The 20024-nt window shown below is 37.6% G+C and overlaps 1 protein-coding gene across 3 annotated transcripts in view; it reads left to right on the plus strand.

Moving 5' to 3' along the window:
* Positions 1-8361, plus strand: part of LOC118824818 (rab GTPase-activating protein 1) — a 126583-nt gene extending 118222 nt beyond the window's left edge. For all 3 annotated transcript variants that reach the window (XM_036595239.1, XM_036595241.1, XM_036595242.1), the window contains 3 exons: positions 651-722; positions 5679-5876; positions 8063-8361. In XM_036595239.1, coding sequence (XP_036451132.1) covers positions 651-722; positions 5679-5876; positions 8063-8185 — 393 coding nt within the window. In that variant the 3' untranslated portion in view covers positions 8186-8361. The remainder of the gene's footprint in view (positions 1-650; positions 723-5678; positions 5877-8062) is intronic.
* The last annotated feature ends 11663 nt before the right edge of the window (positions 8362-20024 follow it).

Raw genomic sequence — 20024 nt, forward strand, 5'->3', positions numbered from 1 at the left:
TTTCACTTAGAAAATCAACACAACATGAAATTTGACTCTTGTATATGATTGTATGTGAATCATATATGTTGAGCTGTAAGTCTGTGTGATAACTTCAGAGGGAAGAATTTGTTGTAGCTCATTACCTGTGCAGTAGTGTGGGTGAAATCTTTCAAGGTCTCTTTGATGAGAGAAAACCTTATGCAGTGTGAAAGCACTGGAACTTTTTTTGTACTGTGTTGCTCCAGTGTTCAAAAGTTAAATGAAACTTCACACAAACAGCTTTGTTAAGATCTTCCATCATGTGTATCTCATTCTAACACTTCTGTTGTTTTGTATTTGTGTTATATGGTCACATATTGAAACATTTATTCTGAGTTCATCAACTGCCCAGTGGCTTTTACTATAAATGAGTTATAAGTCAACTGTCAAGCTTTCTGTATAGGGAATTACGTTCATTATTGTCATTTACTGTCTGTTGTTAGTCAACTGTATACTACAGATGCTGCAGATGGAGATTAGATTGAAAAAAGCTGGATTATTGCCTTAGCTCGACAATCTGTCCTGATCTCTCTGATAAAAGGTTTGAACAAAGGCTATGTTTTTGCACAGTGTACCAGTCTTTGAGAAAGAGTAGTTCAACGTCTTTTCTGTTTTTGTTTGTTCCTCAGATTTGCTCCCAGCTGAGTGAGCGACTTGAGAAACAGCAGACGGCTAACAGAGGAGAGCTGGAAAAGATTCGGGTGAGTAGCTCCACACAAAACACACACACACACACAGAGCTGTAGAGCTGTCAGATGGGATTAGAAATCAAGTTTGAATTTCACTTATTTGTTTGTTAAGTATTCAGATATGTTCAAGTTTGTAACATATTATTTAAAAAAAAAAAAAGCAAATAAGCAAAAAACTATCTTTTGGAAAATTAATTGCAAGAAACAGCAGATTTCTAAGTCAATGTTATGTCTCCGAAATTCATAAGGGGGCGCTCTGCACAAATGATCAAGCATCCCCAAGCACTCACATATTGAAACAAGTGATTTTCTTTCTGTCATTGCAACATGGGAGATGGTAATGGACATAGGTACACAGGCTACTTATCCATAAATCCCCGTGCCAGTGATCTCCCGCCATCATTATAAGCTGAAGAGAGCAGCTGCACTTAAAGCGTGAGGACAGTGACTGTACTAAAAGTCTATAACTGGTGCAAGTGACTGCAGTGGCTGGAGGGGTGCAGGGGTGGTACCCTTTAAAGGTACGTTTTCGGTAACTTCAGTTAGGGAACATAATTGTACCATAATCCATTGAAATTCTGTTTTCTAAGTTGTATTGACTCCACACACCCCGTCTCGTCTCAAGGCTTTTTACTTTATTGTTCTGTTTTAAAACATCAGGTTATGAAAAGATACAAACACATACTTTTCACCTGGAAAAAACTTATGTAAGGAACACAGTTCGACCTTAAAACCACTGTTGAACCTTTAAGGGCACATTAATATTGTTTGTACGTTGATAAATGAAAAATGTACCTGCACAGAAACTTTGTTTCAGTGTATGATTATTATATTACTACACTACAGATCATCCGTATTTGGAGGGTTGGCTTGTCTGAAAAATGTGTGCCATCTGAACCATTTATTACCTTACACGACAATGTACTTCTGCTCATTAGCGTTACTCAGCTTATAAAGTAAATGCATCGCCTTGCTTGGGATGACCAAGTTACTAAAAGGCTGTTGGATGTTTGCAGATATCCACATCCGATTCTAATTAAAGCCAAAATAAATTGTTGTTCTGTTTATGGTCAGCAGTGTTCTCCGTCTGTTTAGTAGCCGTCGTGTGCGGTAACGTCAGCAACTAATTGTCCTGGAACACACTAGGAGCCGCAGCAGAGGCTTTAAACGTTCAAATGCTTTCGGATGTGCATTTTTCAGTGGATTTGGTGAATATTCAAATGTAAATTTTAACAGCCCTATAGGGCTGCACAGTACATTGTTTGTTAAACATTGTGATGTCGACTTTGCTGATGTACGGATACCACCGATACGGATACTGATATTGCAGAAAGCCAATGCACATGAGCCCTCAAACAGTGAAAATGCATCCCTACCCTTTCATTAATATTGTGCTATAAAGGAAAGACCTGTTTGGTTTGCTAAATAGCAGTGTAAATGTATAAATCAAAAAATGAATTCAGACACCTTCAGTATCAATTTCTTAAGCGAGGCTGAAGTTTGCTTCTGTTTCATAGCAGCAGGTGGGCGTAACATTTCGAAAGGTGCAGGAGACGGGGACGGATGAAAGTACAAAACATGACTAGACTACATATTTAATTTTTGGTTCTTGATTGCAATGATCTACGGGAATTAATGTTAAGTGTTTTTGCTATATGATGAACAGCAGGTAGTAAACACATTTTTAACTGTTCAGAGCTGCTGTTTTTCTGTAGAGAGCCAGCATTCTGATAAATTTAGCTTTCAGTGGCTCTGTCTGCATAGTAATAGAATACAGTGTAGTGTGGTATACAGTCTTATGCAGAGGCTTAAACACTTCCGATCAAATTACATGTTTAGTTGATTTTGGAAATAAGTTAACACATCCTCTACAGAGAACACACTTCAATGTGACATTTATGTGCACATTTCCATTTATTTGCTGAGTTTAACTTACTAGGAAAAAATTAAAACACAGTATAAAATATAATAAATCTGCGCAGGCCACATTTAATTTTTTTTTTTTAATATGTTAAATTCAACAAAGAAACAGTAATTATTATGCATTACAATATGCACCAGTGTGTTCTCTGTAGGGGTGTTAGCTTATTTACACTTAGAAAAACAACAAAACATGTCTCAAGCTTTTGCATCTTTAAACTTGCTACATTACCGAACTCCGCAATGCATTTTTAGTAGATTACAAAAACAATTGCAATTACATTATATAGTAACATAATTGCTGTAGTACGACACATTTCAATATCATTACACAAAAGTTGCTTTTGAAGATATGTGGACATCTGATCCATCTAATTACACCCCCCGTTAGAATCAGAAAAGTATTTTTGGAAAAACAGCAGATCACTGTCTTATACATGTGTAATTACATAAGATCCTAACCTAAGATTAAGTAATTAATATGCTGTTGCAAATATCGAGATACACTTAGGTAATTCATGTGTGAAATCTGAAGCCGATACATGTATTTTGCCAAACTACTGTTATCCATATGTTACAGCGAATACATCACCAGTAGTTAAATTGTGGTTATTTTGTTGTTAATATGTAACTACATAGTTATTATAGACACTTAATATGAAGTGGACTGAATAGGTAGCAACCATGTTGCTCTGTAAGTGGTTTACTAGTTTAAGAATATTTTCTAGTTTTGGGGCCACAGCTGTTGAACTATAATCATTACTTTGCCAGCACTCATAATGGCTGTGCTCCAGTCTTCACGCTTTTCATACAATTGTGGAAAATTGTGATTGTTGCTATTGACAGCAGCGTTTCAGGTCCAGTGTGTTGCTTGGTAGCGGTTTTCTAATGAGGTGAGAGTTGAGTGGAGAGGCTCTTGAGTACATGATGATGACCTCTCCATAGTCGGAATGGATTCTCAACGAGCCACTTAAGGCACACAGACACACGCAAATTGTGTATCTGTGTGTGTGTGAAGAGAATGACTGTGTGTGTGTGTGTGTGTGTGTGTGTGTGTGTGTGTGGTGGTGTTGTTGTTGTTGTTGTTGTTGTTGTTTTTCTTTCTGGTAAAAAAGAAAACATGTTTGGTTCATGCCTTTCCCACACTTTGTGCTAGTGCTTGAAACCCTGATGAAAAAAAGGAAACGGAGCGGCTCTGTAGGGTTCTGCTCTGACAGTACTGCATACTGATAACAGCACGCCTGTCTATGTGAGGGCATGCTTGTGCATCTGTATGAATTTACATGGGTATATGTACTGGTGTAGGTGCATATGATCAAATCAGGTCAGTCCAGTTTAGTCTAGTTCAATTCAATAAGTGTACCAGATCAACATAAAGATTTCTCAGAGTGCTCAGTGCTGCAACATGAACGGTACACACAATAATACAAAAGTGCATGAAGAAAAAATAGACAATAGTCTTGTGCAGAACAGCAATAGACAGTTAAAGCTGGCTGTGTATTTCAAACGACAAAAGAACTAAATGAAACCAAACTGCCACTGAACACACAGTAAAAAGTATACTTAAAAAGTAGACTTTTTTTAAAGAAAGGTAACAGTGTGATATGGTGACTAAGCGCAGTCAGGGGCTCGTCTCGCAGTGATTCAGAGTTCTGTTTAGCAGTCGGCACACAAGACACACAAGACAAACTCAAACCACTGCACCCAAATTATGTTGTTTTACTTTGAAATGTTTCATCATTTGAAGTACACTGCCAGCTTAAAGGGATAATTCCACCAATCTTTCAAAATCTCTGCATAATTTGATCGTTCAAATGTCAGCAAAATTATTCAGTGTGGTTTGGTGTGAAATGCTCCATTCTAGAGAAACTTGCCAACTCAGATTTCCTTTATAGTGGTGGTAACAGGAACTAGGGGTAGAGATGTTTACAATACAGATATAGTAATTTTATTTACTATCCAAAACCACCAGTGTGCTGTTGCAAATATTCAGATACACTTATGTAAAGAACATGTAATTTCATGTGTGAAATCTGAAGCTGATATATGTATTTTGCCAAACTACTGTAATCCATATGTTACAGCGAATACATCACCAGTAGTTAAAATGTGGTTATTTTGTTGTTAATATGTAACTACACAGTTATTAGAGACACTTAATATGAAGTGGACTGAATAGGTAGGAACCATGATACTCTGTAAGTGGTTTACTAGTTTAAGAATATGTGGTTTGGTGTGAAATGCTCCATTCTAGAGAAACTTGCCAACTCAGATTTCCTTTATAGTGGTGGTAACAGGAACTAGGGGTTTACAGTGCAGATATAGTAATTTTATTTACTATCCAAAACCACCAGTGAACCTAATTGTGCTTTCTGAGTTTTTTATATGAAGTGTTGATAATGATAAAATTGGGGTAAATGAGAAAAAATGGTTTTTTTTTTTTCTCTCCCCGGGAGACCGTTTTTCCTTACAACAACCTGCATGTACTTCTTTACAATAAATAGGTATAAAAATATATTTAGGGCCAAAATCTAATCTCAAACCTGCCATAAAACAATGCCTCAGGTATCAGGCAGAGTATTCGTAACTGTTCTTTTAGAGGCATTTGGATGTCTGGTTCCAGTCACCATCACTATGAACGATTCTGACTCAGTAAATTTCTCTAGAACTGTGCATTTCACAGCAAACCACTCTGAATGAATTTCCTTACTTTTTTGCCGGAATGTTGAAAAATCAGTGGAATTGCTCTTTAAGGCATTACACATATGCAATACTGGACAGCATGAGGCCAGTACTGAAGACAGTACTATAAGAACAGTTTGTATAAAGACTATTATACCAAATTATATGTATTAGTATTCAAAAGAGTGAATGCAGAAAGGCAGATGTTTTGGGACTATAACTTGCAGTGTTACCAGTTGTGGTCTATATGTCATTAGAGCCATAAAGCATGGTTATTGCACTTTGAAGTACTGATTTAGCAAAATATCAGTAATAAAACATATAACAATGTTGCAGCCATTAATGTGTGCTTCTGTGTGTGTGTAGCTGAAGGTGGAGGGCTGTGAGAAGTGCAGTGTGCTCTTCAGTAAGGAGGGCCGTCTGAAGGCTGTGAGTGCACCGAAGGAGGGCAGTGAGGAGGAGGCTGATGAGGAGAAGGAGGCTCTGCAGGCTCAGCTCAGGGAGATGGAGCTGGAGCTCGCCCAGACCAAACTGCAGCTGGTGGAGGCAGAATGCAAAATACAGGTACGCAGACATGCTTCACCTTTAAATCACCTTCACTGTCCTCTTATCTCGCCTTTATCATCCTCTATATCGCCTTTACCTTACTTTCATCATCCTCCATGCAATCATCATTCTCCATATCATCTTTACCTCACCTTCATCATCCTAACAGGTAATATGGAGGTGACATGGATTGCCTTCCACATAGGCTTGTCACGATCATGAAATTTTAGCTGACAAATAATTGCCATTTAAATAATTGCAATTAATTGTTTTTTATCATTTTATGGTACTGTTAAAGTACCTAAAGCAGCTAATTCAGCTGATTAGCTGTCTTGCATCCTAATCTTTCTTTGCCGCTACCTTTGCTGAGGTTGTACTGACATGAACTTATATACTGCACTGTGGTGCACGCCCACAATCACGTCATCCTAAGACTACATTTTTCTTAAGACTGTAAAAATGTGGAAAACACTTGCCTAACAATGCTTACCACATGCTTACCTTTTACCTAGAAGTTTAACTTTAGCTATTTTTATAAGACCCTTGTTTCAGTCAATGTGTTTCCTACTTTCTTTTATTAATTTAAAAATTGCAATCAGACGATTATGTAATAATTGTTATAGGCCTGGTGTTTTAGGTATGCGTGATTTAACAACTGACCTAAAGAATGATTACTCATCACATAGACATAAAACCTGTTATCTTTCTGTTGGAATTATTTTTCAATATACAGTTCCGCTTAGATGTGCCCGTATTCGCTTAACATAATGCAATACTATCTGCTCGTGTCCCCACATTCTCAACATTTAAAATAACAAGATATTAGTACAGCTGCACATGCCTTATGACCAGCCACTCATTTAGATGGTTGACTTTTTTCACATAATTTAAGACCTTTGTTGAATTACAAGCCTGAATAACCCCAAATACCACCAAGTCGCCTTGTTGTGATTATGCAGGAGTGAATAGCGAGTTCACAGACTTGGCTATTCTGTAGGATCATGCAAGAAACTAAGCGTTTATTGATGGATTTTCCTCTGGTTTGAGTTATTTTAAAATCTGCTGAAGCATGTAATCCTGTTTGTGTGTATCTTGTTGATGCAGCATTGCTGAAAGTGCAGCTGCTCTTCTGATCTCCACCGTCTAAACCTGAGCTTCATCTGAACAAACGTTCAGCATTATCTGTCCTAAAATTACACTCACTCATCAATGAGACACATTAAGGGTGTCCCTGACATCTGTTCCTGTAACATATATGCAAAATATGGTCCAAGATTTCTGAGCCTTATGTTGTAGTTTTTTAGTTGAGACTTATGGACACCATTTCTGAAACATTCATTAACCAGTAGAGGACTGTGTGTGTGCTCCTATCAGATAATCAGTTTTTGTTTGAAGCTCCTTGTATGTAATTACGCTCTCTGTTTTCACACTTTCATACCTTTTTATTGGCTGTTATACAGTACAGAGTTATATGTGCATGTTCTATTGCTGCAAAGTAACTTCTTGTGAGACAAAAAAGATTGAAGGTGATGAATTTATGAAGGTAAAGAACATAAAGATTGACCACATATTGAAAGGAAAGAAGAAATGAAGGGAAGAATGAAGGAAGGAAGGTGAAAAGAACAGAAAAGAAACAAGAAGCAATGAAGGAAACAAGAAATTAAGGAATGTGTGAATGAAAAGAAGGAAAAAATAAATGAAGGAGGAAAGAACAGAAAGAATGAAGGAAGGGAAGAAAGACAAAAAGAAAGAATGAAGAAGGGAAATATTTAAGGAAAGAAGGCAGTAATGAATGGAGAAAAGAAAGTAAAAAGGTAATGTGTGAATGAAGGAATGAATAAATAGAGATGGAGAAAAAAGCAATGAAGGAAAGATGGAGTGCACAAAGGAAAGAAAGAAAAGAAAGAAAAAAATAGGGAAGGAATGGATTGAGGAAAGAAAGAAAAAATGACAGGCAGGACGGAAGGAAGATAAGGGAATGAAAGAATAAATGAAGGAAAGGAAGAGTAAAGAAAAAAGGAATGATGGAAGGAAGGAAGATCAGGGAATGAAATAATAAAGGAATGGAAGAGTAAAGAAAAAGGGAATGATGGAAGGAAGGAAGAGAGGAAAGTCTTGATGGAGGAAGAAAAGAAAGAAAAAGAAGGAAAGGAACGAAGAAACGAGTGTGTCTGAGTGTGAATGGTGTGCTGTCTCTGTTGCAGGACCTGGAGCATCATTTGGGTTTGGCGCTGAATGAAGTGCAAGCGGCCAAAAAGACCTGGTTCAACCGCACTTTAAGCTCCATTAAAACAGTGACGGGGGCCCAGGGCAAGGAGACCACCTGAGCTGTGTAGAGTCAGGAAGACTGCGCAGCCCCCTGCCATTTTCTCTTTTGCTTTGTTCCTCCCCTTTCCCCCACCCCATCCATCTCTCTAACTCTGTTTCCTTTTCTCTCTGTTATCTCTCCTGGCCGGTGCTGTTAACACTTCACTGCGCCAGAACAAACCAGTTTTTCTGTCCTTCTTTTGTAAAAGTCAAAAGAAACAAACAAAAAAAATCTTTACATAGGGTGCAACCCCTGAAACAAATGTACTTAACTAAATCAAGAGGAGGCTTTATCACTAGTCTTTATACTACTGATAGTTTAATGGAAAGGGGCTGTCTGAGCTGAACTGTCTTCTGCAGACACGGGATATTAACACAACACTCCAGCTACTGTTTTACTCAAGACTACTCACACAAACACACATACAAAATTCCACCCAGCAGAGGTACGAGGAACTAACAGCCTTCTTTTGGAAAGGAAAAAAAAAACAAAAAAAAAAAACAAGCTTTTCTAATTTCCGTTTGATGATAACTTTCATTTGTACAGTATATGAATGAGTTTGCAGCTGAAGAGATTTGTTTAGTCGTTTAGGCTGTGATAGTCTGCTTTTAGTGTGTTTGTGTGCGAGTGCGTCGAGTGCACTAAAGGAGCTTAGTGCCGTTGACTGAGAGTGGCCAAGCGAAGTGATTAACTGACGATGGCTTTATTCATAGCTTGAGTTTAATCGTGGGAGATGAATACAGTAAAGTAGCACATTTTGTACAGTAAAAGGTAAGGAACGTGCTGCGTGAGCACCTTTCTTCTGTAGACCACTAGTGGACACCTTCCTGGTGGTAGTAATACATGCTAAGGGAAAAAAGGGCCCAGAATGAACCAAAGGGTGGGAGGACTAGAAGCACTAGGCCTATTTATGTCCCTACAGAGGACAAACTCTCAGCATTAGCCCACGTTTACAGACCTGACCCCTGCTCTTTAAGGAATACACCAATGTTTTTCATGCTAATCTCTATCAGTTGCATCTGCAGTATATATGTGATGACAGTAATTTAAACACATTCAAACCAGTGAGCAGTTGCTTCAGCAGATAGGGATTACATTTGAGTATTCCTTTAAAGCAGTACCGTGCACAGAAAAGCTAATGTGGCTAATAAATGTGGAGAAAAGAATGCTAGCGGGGACCAATGAACATAACTCGAGTTATGTATTGAAGTTTGCGTCTGCTAGGCTTCATTTAGTATTAGCAACATTAGCATTTCTGATGTGGGTTCTTTTAATTTGTGTTGGTCAGTGTATTGTGGGTTATCGCTAAATACTAAAGCACTTACTCAACCTGTCTGTGAGCTCATCTCCCCTTACACTACAATCTAGTGAACACACAGACACACACACATTTACTAAAACACCATCTGGGAAACATTGAGCACAGTGAGTGGTCGTCACTGATGGGGCTGTACAATAAGGGCAAAATATTACAATGGCTACATGTAGGGATGCACCGATATGGGCATTGTGGGCTGATATTGCACTGATGTGCATATAGTACTGCAGATATCAGAGACTACCTTTTATTTGTTTAATTTCCTGTCAAAATAGGCAAAAAATATTAAACATATTTACCAGTAAATAACACAAAAGCTTCTTTGTTTATTTTGCAAATTTTCTACTTTTCTGTCTGTTTCCTTTTCTCAGTGAGGGCTTCTTGACAGCTACACCTGTGGATGTTTTCAGATCTGAAGCAGCTTGATTTTCTCCTCTCTCTTAAAGATGAAAGCTTTAAGTGCTGTTTATCTGATGAGGACAGTGTTGGTGGTCTACCAGGTCTTGCACCGCTGTTAGGAGTCCCACTTTAACTGTAACTTTTGATCATATTTTGAATTCCAGTTTTGGAAAGTTACGTTTTTCTCATCTTCCTTTAACTTTCTCCTTCCTTATGCAAGTGAATAACTTGAATGAATGAAATACTTAATGGCTGTTTTGACTCAAAAATAAATAAATGAAGGGTAGTCTCTGACTTTTGCACAGTAAACTTTTATGAAATGTAGAAACTGGGGCTAAATCTACCTGGATTAGCATTACAGAGAAACATAACGTTTATTTTTTGTAGGGGTACAATAGTAAAATGAACAAAATACAGATATTTTAGTGCAGTAGACCTGTGTCACCTAAACATTCTGCCCTTCCAGAGTATAATAAATACATCATCAAATATTGGTTTGAAATATCAGTCAAATGTAAACATCTGTCTGATGCTGATTTTTTTATGATTTTAAATTGTTCTTCTGCTGATACTGACATGATTCTGGTCATGCATCCCTATATTGTAATTACAATACACCTTTACAACATATTAAAAAACACATTTATCACTGTTCTGACATTGCTACAGATTGGGCCTTTTGTTGGATTATATGAATATCTTGATTCATTAAAACATTCACAAAAACAATCATCTGGAACTGTGATTGGTCAGGATGCTCACAGCACACAGTGAAGAACGATGTGATTGGTTAGAGGCTCATTTGCATATTGTAGCCTTTTGCAGTATCTATATTGCAAAGACTAATGTCACGGTAACCGTTAACAAACGATATATTGTATGACCCTGTTGGGGTGTGTGTGTGTGTGTGTGTGTGTGTGTGTGTGTGTGTGTGTGTGTGTGTGTGTGTGAGTGAATGGGTGAATGTGTGTGTATATGAGTGAAAGAGGAGGCTGTGTAAAGAACACTCTGTAGGTTTGCACCTTACAGAATATTTATAATGGGATATGGCTTGCTCAAGTTTTTGTTGATGTCAGAGGAAAGCCCTTGTACCCTGAGAAAAAATCAAACAAACAATGGGGTCATTCCAAGAGGCACTGGCTTGTACATAAGAAGCATAAAGTTTTTTTTTATGTTTATTTTGTATTTCCTCTCCATGGTAACTGTACTAATGTTGCCTAATAGTACTGTGTTACAGATAATTACTTTTTCTTTTTTTGCTTTAATATTTTGTCCTAAATGTCAAACTGCTGTCTCATGTATTACATGCCAAAATGTACCCTCATCCAACATTACATACATATGGACATGGTAATAGTGTAGGTTGCATTGTGTATACTTCCGTAAAATTTCAATATAAAGCTACAAACACAAATATATATCTCAGCGTGGGTGTGGATTTATTTTCTGTCTCCAAATAAAAGGTTATTTAGATGCTTCTAAATGCATCCAGATGGTTTAATAAAGCAGTAAGCCACGAGGCAGTGCGTTACTGCGATTTTATCACGAGGAAGGGTGTTCTTAGGCACGTTGCGCAGCAGAGCCTCAAGTGGTTTATTGCTTTTATAAAATGGCAGTTAACGTAAAATATGATAAAATACACAATTTTTCAGAAAATAATGTTATTATGAATAATAATCGTCTTCAACAAGTATTCCAGCAAGAAATGTAGTTCATTTAGAATATGGTATCATTGCCAAGCAACCTGCTGAATAAGGAGAAGAACATTCAGTTGCCCATCACTGTGTACTGCAGTCATTTCATGCACTTTTTAACTTTTCTTGTATTTTTCTTGTATAACAATGAACATGTGATAACACAGCAGTGTTTAATGCTTTAGCTTTATAAGTACTTTTGGTCTCCAAATTACCACAGAGTCTTATTTAGCGCCAATCTAGTGGCGCCCCTCTTCTTGCGCTGGGGCTGAATTTCAAGCTCGCTGCTCCCTATAAAGTGCACTACGTAGGAATTTGAATACTGGATCCTGCACCGAAAACTTTCATAGCCAGCACACTATTTAGGGAGTACAGAGCCTGGGTTTAACACTACTTCTGACTGAAGCATGAACTTTTGAAGCTTGTAATCCATTCAAGTGACATTTTTAGACTTTTATACTGCTGTTTTACGGTTAAAAAATTCTAAATACTTTATTTCAAGCCTGTGATATTCATGGTGAAGTTATTTAGGCTGTTGGCTATGTGTTAGCCTGTTAACTAGCTGACCAGCCTAGTTCTAATTAAGAAAGTAACTTTTCAGCCCCTCTGTTTAAACGAAAACAGGTTCTTATTTCATCAGTACATGGCGGTCATAGGTGTGCATATATCGTGGATTTTACAACAGCTTTGAATGCAGCTCAGCCAATCAGATTTTAGGACTGCAACTATCTGTTTAATAATGGGCAGTTACAGACTTACCTGAGGGATGTGTTGTGGGTTAAATATTAGGACTTCAAAGGACATTTCAGGTGACAGTAATGTAATCCTGCCAACATATTGTTGCAACAAATCCTTAACAAATCCTTGTAACTTTCTAAATGGGGAAAAAAATGTTCTCACCACTTTAGGTTCTATTAATGCAGGGGTGCCCAATCCTTGCCCTGAAGATCTACCACCCTGGAGAGGTCAGATGCAACACACCCGGCTTTATTAATCAGATGTCCCTAAAGGCTTTTATTACCTGAATCAAGTGTGTTAGACTGAAGTTGGAGCTGAACTCTGCAGGATGGTAGATCTCCAGGACCAGGATTAGACAGCCCTGTATTCATGTAATAAGATTTGATTCCAAGTAATATTGGTCCATTTGTCATGAAATGTCATGAAACAAAATAAAGGCTGTTCTTTGGCATCAAGCAATGCAGCACAGCATAGTAGGGTTATCAGTTTGGTACTCGGCAAGAAAGATAACCCAATTCAGCACAGGTTCTCCACTACGGGAAAGTTCACTCAGCAATTGAAATGACAAAATGTGTGATCACAGGTTTGTAACTGGACCATGTTGTACCGCACTGCCTGTTGGAAAAATGCCTTAAAGGTCAGCTGCCCTTTTCAAATGGTCTAAAAACAGAAAAAACAATCAAGAAAGCTTATGCGTATGACAGCAATAATGCTTCAGCTTAATCATTTCTGAGCAGCATGCTCACTATTTTATTGCAGTATACTTACATGACTCCAGTTTCTGTGTGCTCAGCTGATTTCTTGTCAGCAGGATGAGTCAGGACCTGAGTCTCGCTTGGGAACTTGGTACATTTAGTGCTGGATGCAGCATTATTAGACATAGGCTGTTTGTTCCTGCCATCTGACCCAAGTTAAACATTTCCCACCACAGTCTGTAACAGATATATGGCTATCAGTGACATACTGTCTGTCTAGACCAAACTACTAGGAGTGTGCTACTTTTGGATGTGGGCCATATGGGATATAACAAATTGAACCCAGGGGACAAATGAACAGGATGTTATGGGCTTTGCTTAACTTGCTCCCTCATACTTAACATATTTATTTAAATGTTTATTTAAAAATATTTGGCCCAGTTGGAAATTATTTCACTTACTTTGCTATTTTTTGACAGCTGTCCTTGGTTTATGAATCATGATTTATGAATTTGATGTCAACTGTAATAGACAGAAAGGCAGCAAAGCTGTCAGTACTCTACAGTCGTAAAGCCCTTGTGTCATATGGCAGTTCTGTAGTATCATTAGGCCTGTTACATGTGTAGCTTTATATAAAGTGCAGGCCTGTAAAATCACCCCCCTGGGAGGTGGTGTACATAGGGCTGCTGTGAGAATCCAGTTACCCAGAGAAGTCATACAGTTACCACCAGAGACTCAAACGTCAGCATTATGCAATCAAATCCTGGTGCTCAGTGCCCACTTCATCTCAGATAGCCTAAAATATAGAGCCTCTGGCAGGGGCGAGACCTGACCATGATAAGAATGTAGATGGGTCTCAGTTGCTTGGCAGACTGAGTGCTAGACAGGTTCTAGCTGGTCACCAATTGGCACAACAACTCTTGAACCAAATCTAACCCTCATCCTGGCCTCATGTCCTGATACAACTGTGAGTTTCCAAAATGGTAACTTCATGAAAAAAACTTGTTACATTACATTATAAAATGTAAGATTTTATTCAGAGTAATTTTGGATCATTTCTGTTGGTCCATTCATCATGATTGTACACACTGTAAAGGGCAGCTGGGGTTAAAAAAAATGGAGTTACGGAGGTTTTGGCTCCAAATTTTTTTTTTTTTTTATAGATACATGAGTAATTCATTGATGTCATAACAAAATCTTGTATCTTCATGGTAACTTTATTAAAACAAAAAGCTCAACATAAACAAACAAAAACAAATAAATACCAAGTTACAAAGGTTGATATGACAGCAACAAATTGTAACCATGTGCTTTCATCTGTGGGTTCTGAGCTGGGTGCTAAAATAGACGCTGACCTCGATTAGGGTGGCATCGATGCTGAAAACCACCCACCGCTCTCGATGGCTTTAACAGATGAGGTGTCTAACACAGCTGGGTGATGAGCTCCCCTGGCAGACTTGAGAAACACTCTTGCCTCTTCTTATAATACACAGGCCAGCTTATCAACTCATAACGGAGAGACTCATGTTGTCCAGATGTCCACCTGGAGTTTGGACACTGCTTCTGGGCCTGCTTTCTGGCATGTTCCCATTACTCCAGTGCAGCAGCAGAGCCAGACTGAAAACCATTCTAGAAACGTCTGCCAGTGACTCTGAGAAACTCTAGCAGGGTGTGGAGTGAGCCAGACAAGTTAAAGTAACCACCCTCACGTCACCCTTATGAACAGGCCTGTCGTCTGTGTTTTCTAGAACTGTCCTCTCAAATTGAGCGGATCCTGTTTTGTCATTGAAGGAAAAGGCAGATGAATATTTCAACAATATACCATACTGCAATTACGTGGCTACATATTGGGGATTGTTTTCTATAGTGAACAGTAGCTGCATGACTTAACTTGTCATCAACCATTGAGTCATCAACCAGACATTAGTGAAAAGCATTTTGTTAGTAACTAATTTTTTAGGTTTTTTTAGGTTTAGCTAGCTAGAGACACCTTAGAGATTTAAGATGGTCAGACATCAGAATTTTGCTGCTAAGACTGTCATTAAATTTTGCTTTCATTTTTTATTAGTGAGACAGAAAACGATGTCAGAATCTTCACGAAAACGGTATACATGAGTTTTAAGAAGACATTTATTTGGTGGTTGGTGAATGATGCCCATTGATTCTTTGGTAAAATAATGACTCACATTGAAGTCTTTCCAAAACACAACTTGAATAGAAGTACAAAAGTAGCAGTTCAAAATTTCCGAAGTACCGAGTAACTCAATACTGCACATCCAGCATAGGAACTGAAGTTTGTTAGGCTCTGTTCTTCTCTTTTTGGATAATTGTTGGTATAAAATTATAAAATAATGCTCAGAAGGCAGCCGTTTCAGCAACAGAAAATCAGTACTGATAGTGCTACCAGTGTAACACTGTGAAATTAAACCCAGAAAAGCAATTAGGAGTGAAACGTTAAAGAATCAAATGTAACTGAGCAGATTCTTTTCCTCACTAATATGTATGTGTAGAAGGTAAAGTATTATCATCAGTTGGTAATATTGAGGACCAGCAAATTCAGTTGTCACCCCATAAGCAGGCTCCTTTTTATACCAAACAATCAGTATTAGTGTGAACTAGTGAGCACTCTTGCAATGTAGACCACTCAAGCTCAGGCCAAATGGCTGCAGTTTGCAGTCACCAAGGTCATAAAGCATAATCATTCATTTAATCCATTGGCTGCTTCTCAAACATCACGGTGGCTTATTTATGGTGTATAGATATGATCTCACCAGCATGTGTGCATTTTATAGACTCTCATAATATAATTGCTCTAAATTACTATTACTCATTACCCAAAACCCTGAACTACACAGTTCCATACCATGCTTAATATGAACCAAGGTAACTAACAAGGTTAAAAAAAAAGGTTAAAAACAGCCAGTTTTGTCTTTTGTCACAATAAACATTAAACTGTACTGAGGAATCAGGTAACTTCTAAATAGCACTTTCAACTTGCACATGTACAGCGTATTTATTGAATAAAACACTGAAGACAGGACAAATGGTTTATATTCAGTATATATAGATTTAATTGTTTAAAAAAAGTTTTTACACTTCAGAGATTCAGCACTTTATTTTTTTTTTCAAGCATAAAGTATGGCAAATACAGTGACAGACAGACCACCATGGTGTTTTCACAACTAATAGTTTTTAATTCAATACCACAGCTAGCAAACATCTACTGCCGTCGTTTTTAACTTTGCTTCTACTCAAGCACAGCTCGCACACGGAACTTGTGCACAATCACCACATCACATTATTAGATTATTACCTCTTTAAATAATATTTCAAATCTAGATAAGTTTCTCGTTGATATAATTTTCGCAAGTCACATAAAAAATTGTGAAACAGATAAGTGAGACTCGTCGGGGCGGCGCTCATCCAGCAGGCCGGGACCCAACGGAGATGAAGCGATATCTACAGTAGCCTATCACGGAAGGGCACGTTGGCAAAAAATCTGCCACGCTCACAAAGTTCACTCATAGAGAAATGTAAACACAAATGGGTAAAAGCACCCAAAGGTCACAAGTTTTTTTTTCTTTTCTGTAAGATATATAATTCATATTTATATTTATAATGTACCTGCATGTCTTTGCAAAAATGCACATAGCTCTTCTATGATAATACATTCTACTTTCTATGCACATAGCTCTTCTATGATAATACATTCTAGCTCAGATCTATTGCAAGTAATGTATTCACTGGGAACTTGAGGATACAGGCTGAAGTTTAGAGCAGCTCAAATACCAAAACCCACCCCCATCTCCCCCGACCGTGTGCTGGATCAGAGTGGAGAGCCGGGGAAAACGTTCAGTTCAGCAATTCATTTTGCGAACCTTGCTCACAAGGAAACCAGACCCAGCTCGATTTCACCTCTGAGGCTTCAGGCTCGCAAATTGAATTTCCAGCCTTCTAATTCTCAAGTCTCACACACAAGTCCCTTTCCCTGTCAGTGTGAGATATTTTTGATAACTGACTGGGCAAAAGTAATTAAATGATAGCTGCTGAGGTGGAACCTGTTAGCGTTGATTTGGGTGAGCGCCAGGCCCGTCTAGATTGACACACTTGTGTCTTTATGACTTTTGGTTGACATTAATATGCATCAGTATTCTTAAAGCATGTGGCATCATTAGACACGGTGGGGGTGCTAAGTGGGCCCAAAGCAATCACTGCTTTTGTCATTTGCTAATACCTGTTTGAGAGCAGTTTTAATTGCTGTTGGATAAAAGGTGTTTGCTTCTTTTGGGGAAGCCACATTAACTCTGTTATGAAGCTTTCTCCTGATAGTTCATGAGTTTTATAATATCTGAAGTCTGGAAACTAAATGTTCCAAACTAGGTGAGTTCTTTATTTAAAACTAGGCAAACTGTTTCTTTAAAAAGTGGCACTGATATTTTAAATTCTGTCATTTCCAGGAGGATTTTAATGAAGAGACATATCGTTGCTGTCATATCAAATCGCTCTGAAATTATTTGGAACAAAGTCCTGTTACATTAGCCTACAATATTGGGCAAAATTCTGTTATAAAATTGTCGAACTACTTATCTCAGCAGTAAGAGTGTTTCTGCCAGTAACAACATTATCTAACATTAGAATAAATACAAATAAACAGTTTTTTAAGAAGATATTAATATATTGTTTAGAAAAATACTGTTAAAAGAATACAGATTTGGTTCCTGACTTCTCAGTGCACTCCAGCTATTGAATGGATCTGTTGAATTCCATTAGCAGCTCACCTGATGCTATTTAATGAAAGACTGATTAGATGAACTTTGAAAGAACAAATGCTTACTGCCAAGATAAATAGATTTACAAAGACTTTTTCAGATTTACAAGGTTTTGTTACGACAGCAAGGATATACAATTATGTACATCCCCTTTGAATTGTGCTAAAATGTCATGATGAAGGGAACATCAGAAATGCTCCAAAATCACTTGTAAAAATCTTTTTCTATTAACTTCCATTGAAAGTTAAGAACGTTTTTCTTTGTCCTGTAAAGTTACCATTTTAGAGATTTCTAACACATATATATGTATGTATATTTTGGAAAATTCCAGTAAGGGCGGCTAGCTCAATCCCAGAAACCAATGAGTGGAACTTCTGTTAGGCCAAAAATAAATAACAGACTTCATGGATTCCTTCAGTAATACGCTAGGCCAACTCTGATGAGCTGTCCACTCTGTGGGTGCTTTTAATTGCCACATGACAAGCTCCATCTTTACCCCCTTAATTTCACCCAAGATGCAGCTGTACGAATGCCTTTTCAAATCCCTCCCCCCTGCTGATGCATCAAGGAAAGTTGAAACAGGCCTGATTAGCTTTGGCCGCCTCTGGTGAGCCAAATTAGACCTTAAACAAGGCTAAAATATGATTCCTCCCAACGTATTTATGGACACCACCTGGCTTTCAGAGCTGCCTAAAGAGACACAGTTATCATGAGGCAGGGATATACAAGATATTCATGCTTTAAATAAACCTTTTTGTGGCGGTCCCTTGGAAAAAAAGCAGTTACAGTAAGGTATTTTTTATTTGTTTTTAATGGAACTGGACAACGCAGGTACTTTTGATTCTATCTTTTTGTGCTAGACCATATGGCTTCTGTTTTCGGGTTCTTCTTAAATGTCCCTGTAATATCTTAGATTTTACTGTTTTGAATATTTATATATATAGATATGGCTATACATGGTTAAAGAGACATGCCACTCAAAAATGCAGACATTGCTAACAGTTAATGAATGCTAGGGTCCATTATGCAAATGATACTATGCTAACTGGACCCTGTTAGCTTTCACTTATTGTTAGCCATATTAGCATTTTCAGATGACGTATTCCTTAAATGCACTTCGGCACATTCACTAGTACACAAAAGCAGAGCATAAATCTGTTTTTAACGATTCGATTAGATAAAAGGTTAATATAACATGGAAGACTTTTAATCTACATTCAACAAATAGATAATCCCCAGTGCTAAAGTTCTACAATCTTCTATTCATTCAAGACTCAAATGAAAATCTCTACTTTAAGTAATGCCATCCTTCAAAGCCTTGATCTACAGCTATGTTATTTTTATTGTTTTTGTAGTAAATAAAGATCATGGAAAGGGGCTTGTGTGTTTGACAACCAATTATCAAGCGCAAAGAAAAATAAAGGCAACCATCTAATTTTTGCACAATTTCTCTGACGCCATGATTTCTTCTCAATACTACAATGAGTATTTCACACAGAACTTACCCACATAAAGACTTACCATCTTTAATTCAAAAATGAGTGAAGTCATTCTTCTGGTTGGAGAGAAAAACTTTTGAGGTTCAATTGCTTTTTAAAAAACATGGTGCAAATTAAGAAAAAAATGCAGTCAGCAATTAAAATGAGAAGAAGAATCAAAACAGGTGAGCTCTGATAAAAACAAGTGAGCTGGTTTGATGTACATTCAGTAGAATTCTGGCTGTATCATGGGCTTTTTCATTAGGTTAACACACAAAACAAATATGGCTTTGAGGTGCTTTATATCAAGCTGTATGCTTTAAACTGGGCCAGAGGAGTGTTGCTTCAGTTCTAATTTGCTTAAACTGAGACATATTTAGCCCAGATCATTCAAATTTCAGAGAATGGAATACATGTATATATTAAGTTTTAATAACTAGGGTCATTTAGATAAGCTAGATATGAAAAAAAAAAATCTATTAGCTGGTATTTTCTTTACAGTAAAACAGCCTACATCTAATACAGTCTAATCATAGTAATCTAACGAATGATATCTGACTGGTGCTTACAAATCAATAATATGCTTTACACATTTTGGAGTATTTACATTTTTAATTAACCACTGTCCACTGACCCTGGCACCTATGCCATTGTGAACTGTCGATTTAAACAGAACAAAGTCAAATATTGGTCTTCACTTGAAGCATATATGCAGTTATACTTAGATTTCATATTTTAATGGGGCAGCTATGATACAAAGTACTGTG

Source organism: Colossoma macropomum, unplaced genomic scaffold (genome assembly GCF_904425465.1).
Source record: "Colossoma macropomum unplaced genomic scaffold, Colossoma_macropomum, whole genome shotgun sequence".
In the NCBI taxonomy this organism is placed as follows: domain Eukaryota; kingdom Metazoa; phylum Chordata; class Actinopteri; order Characiformes; family Serrasalmidae; genus Colossoma; species Colossoma macropomum.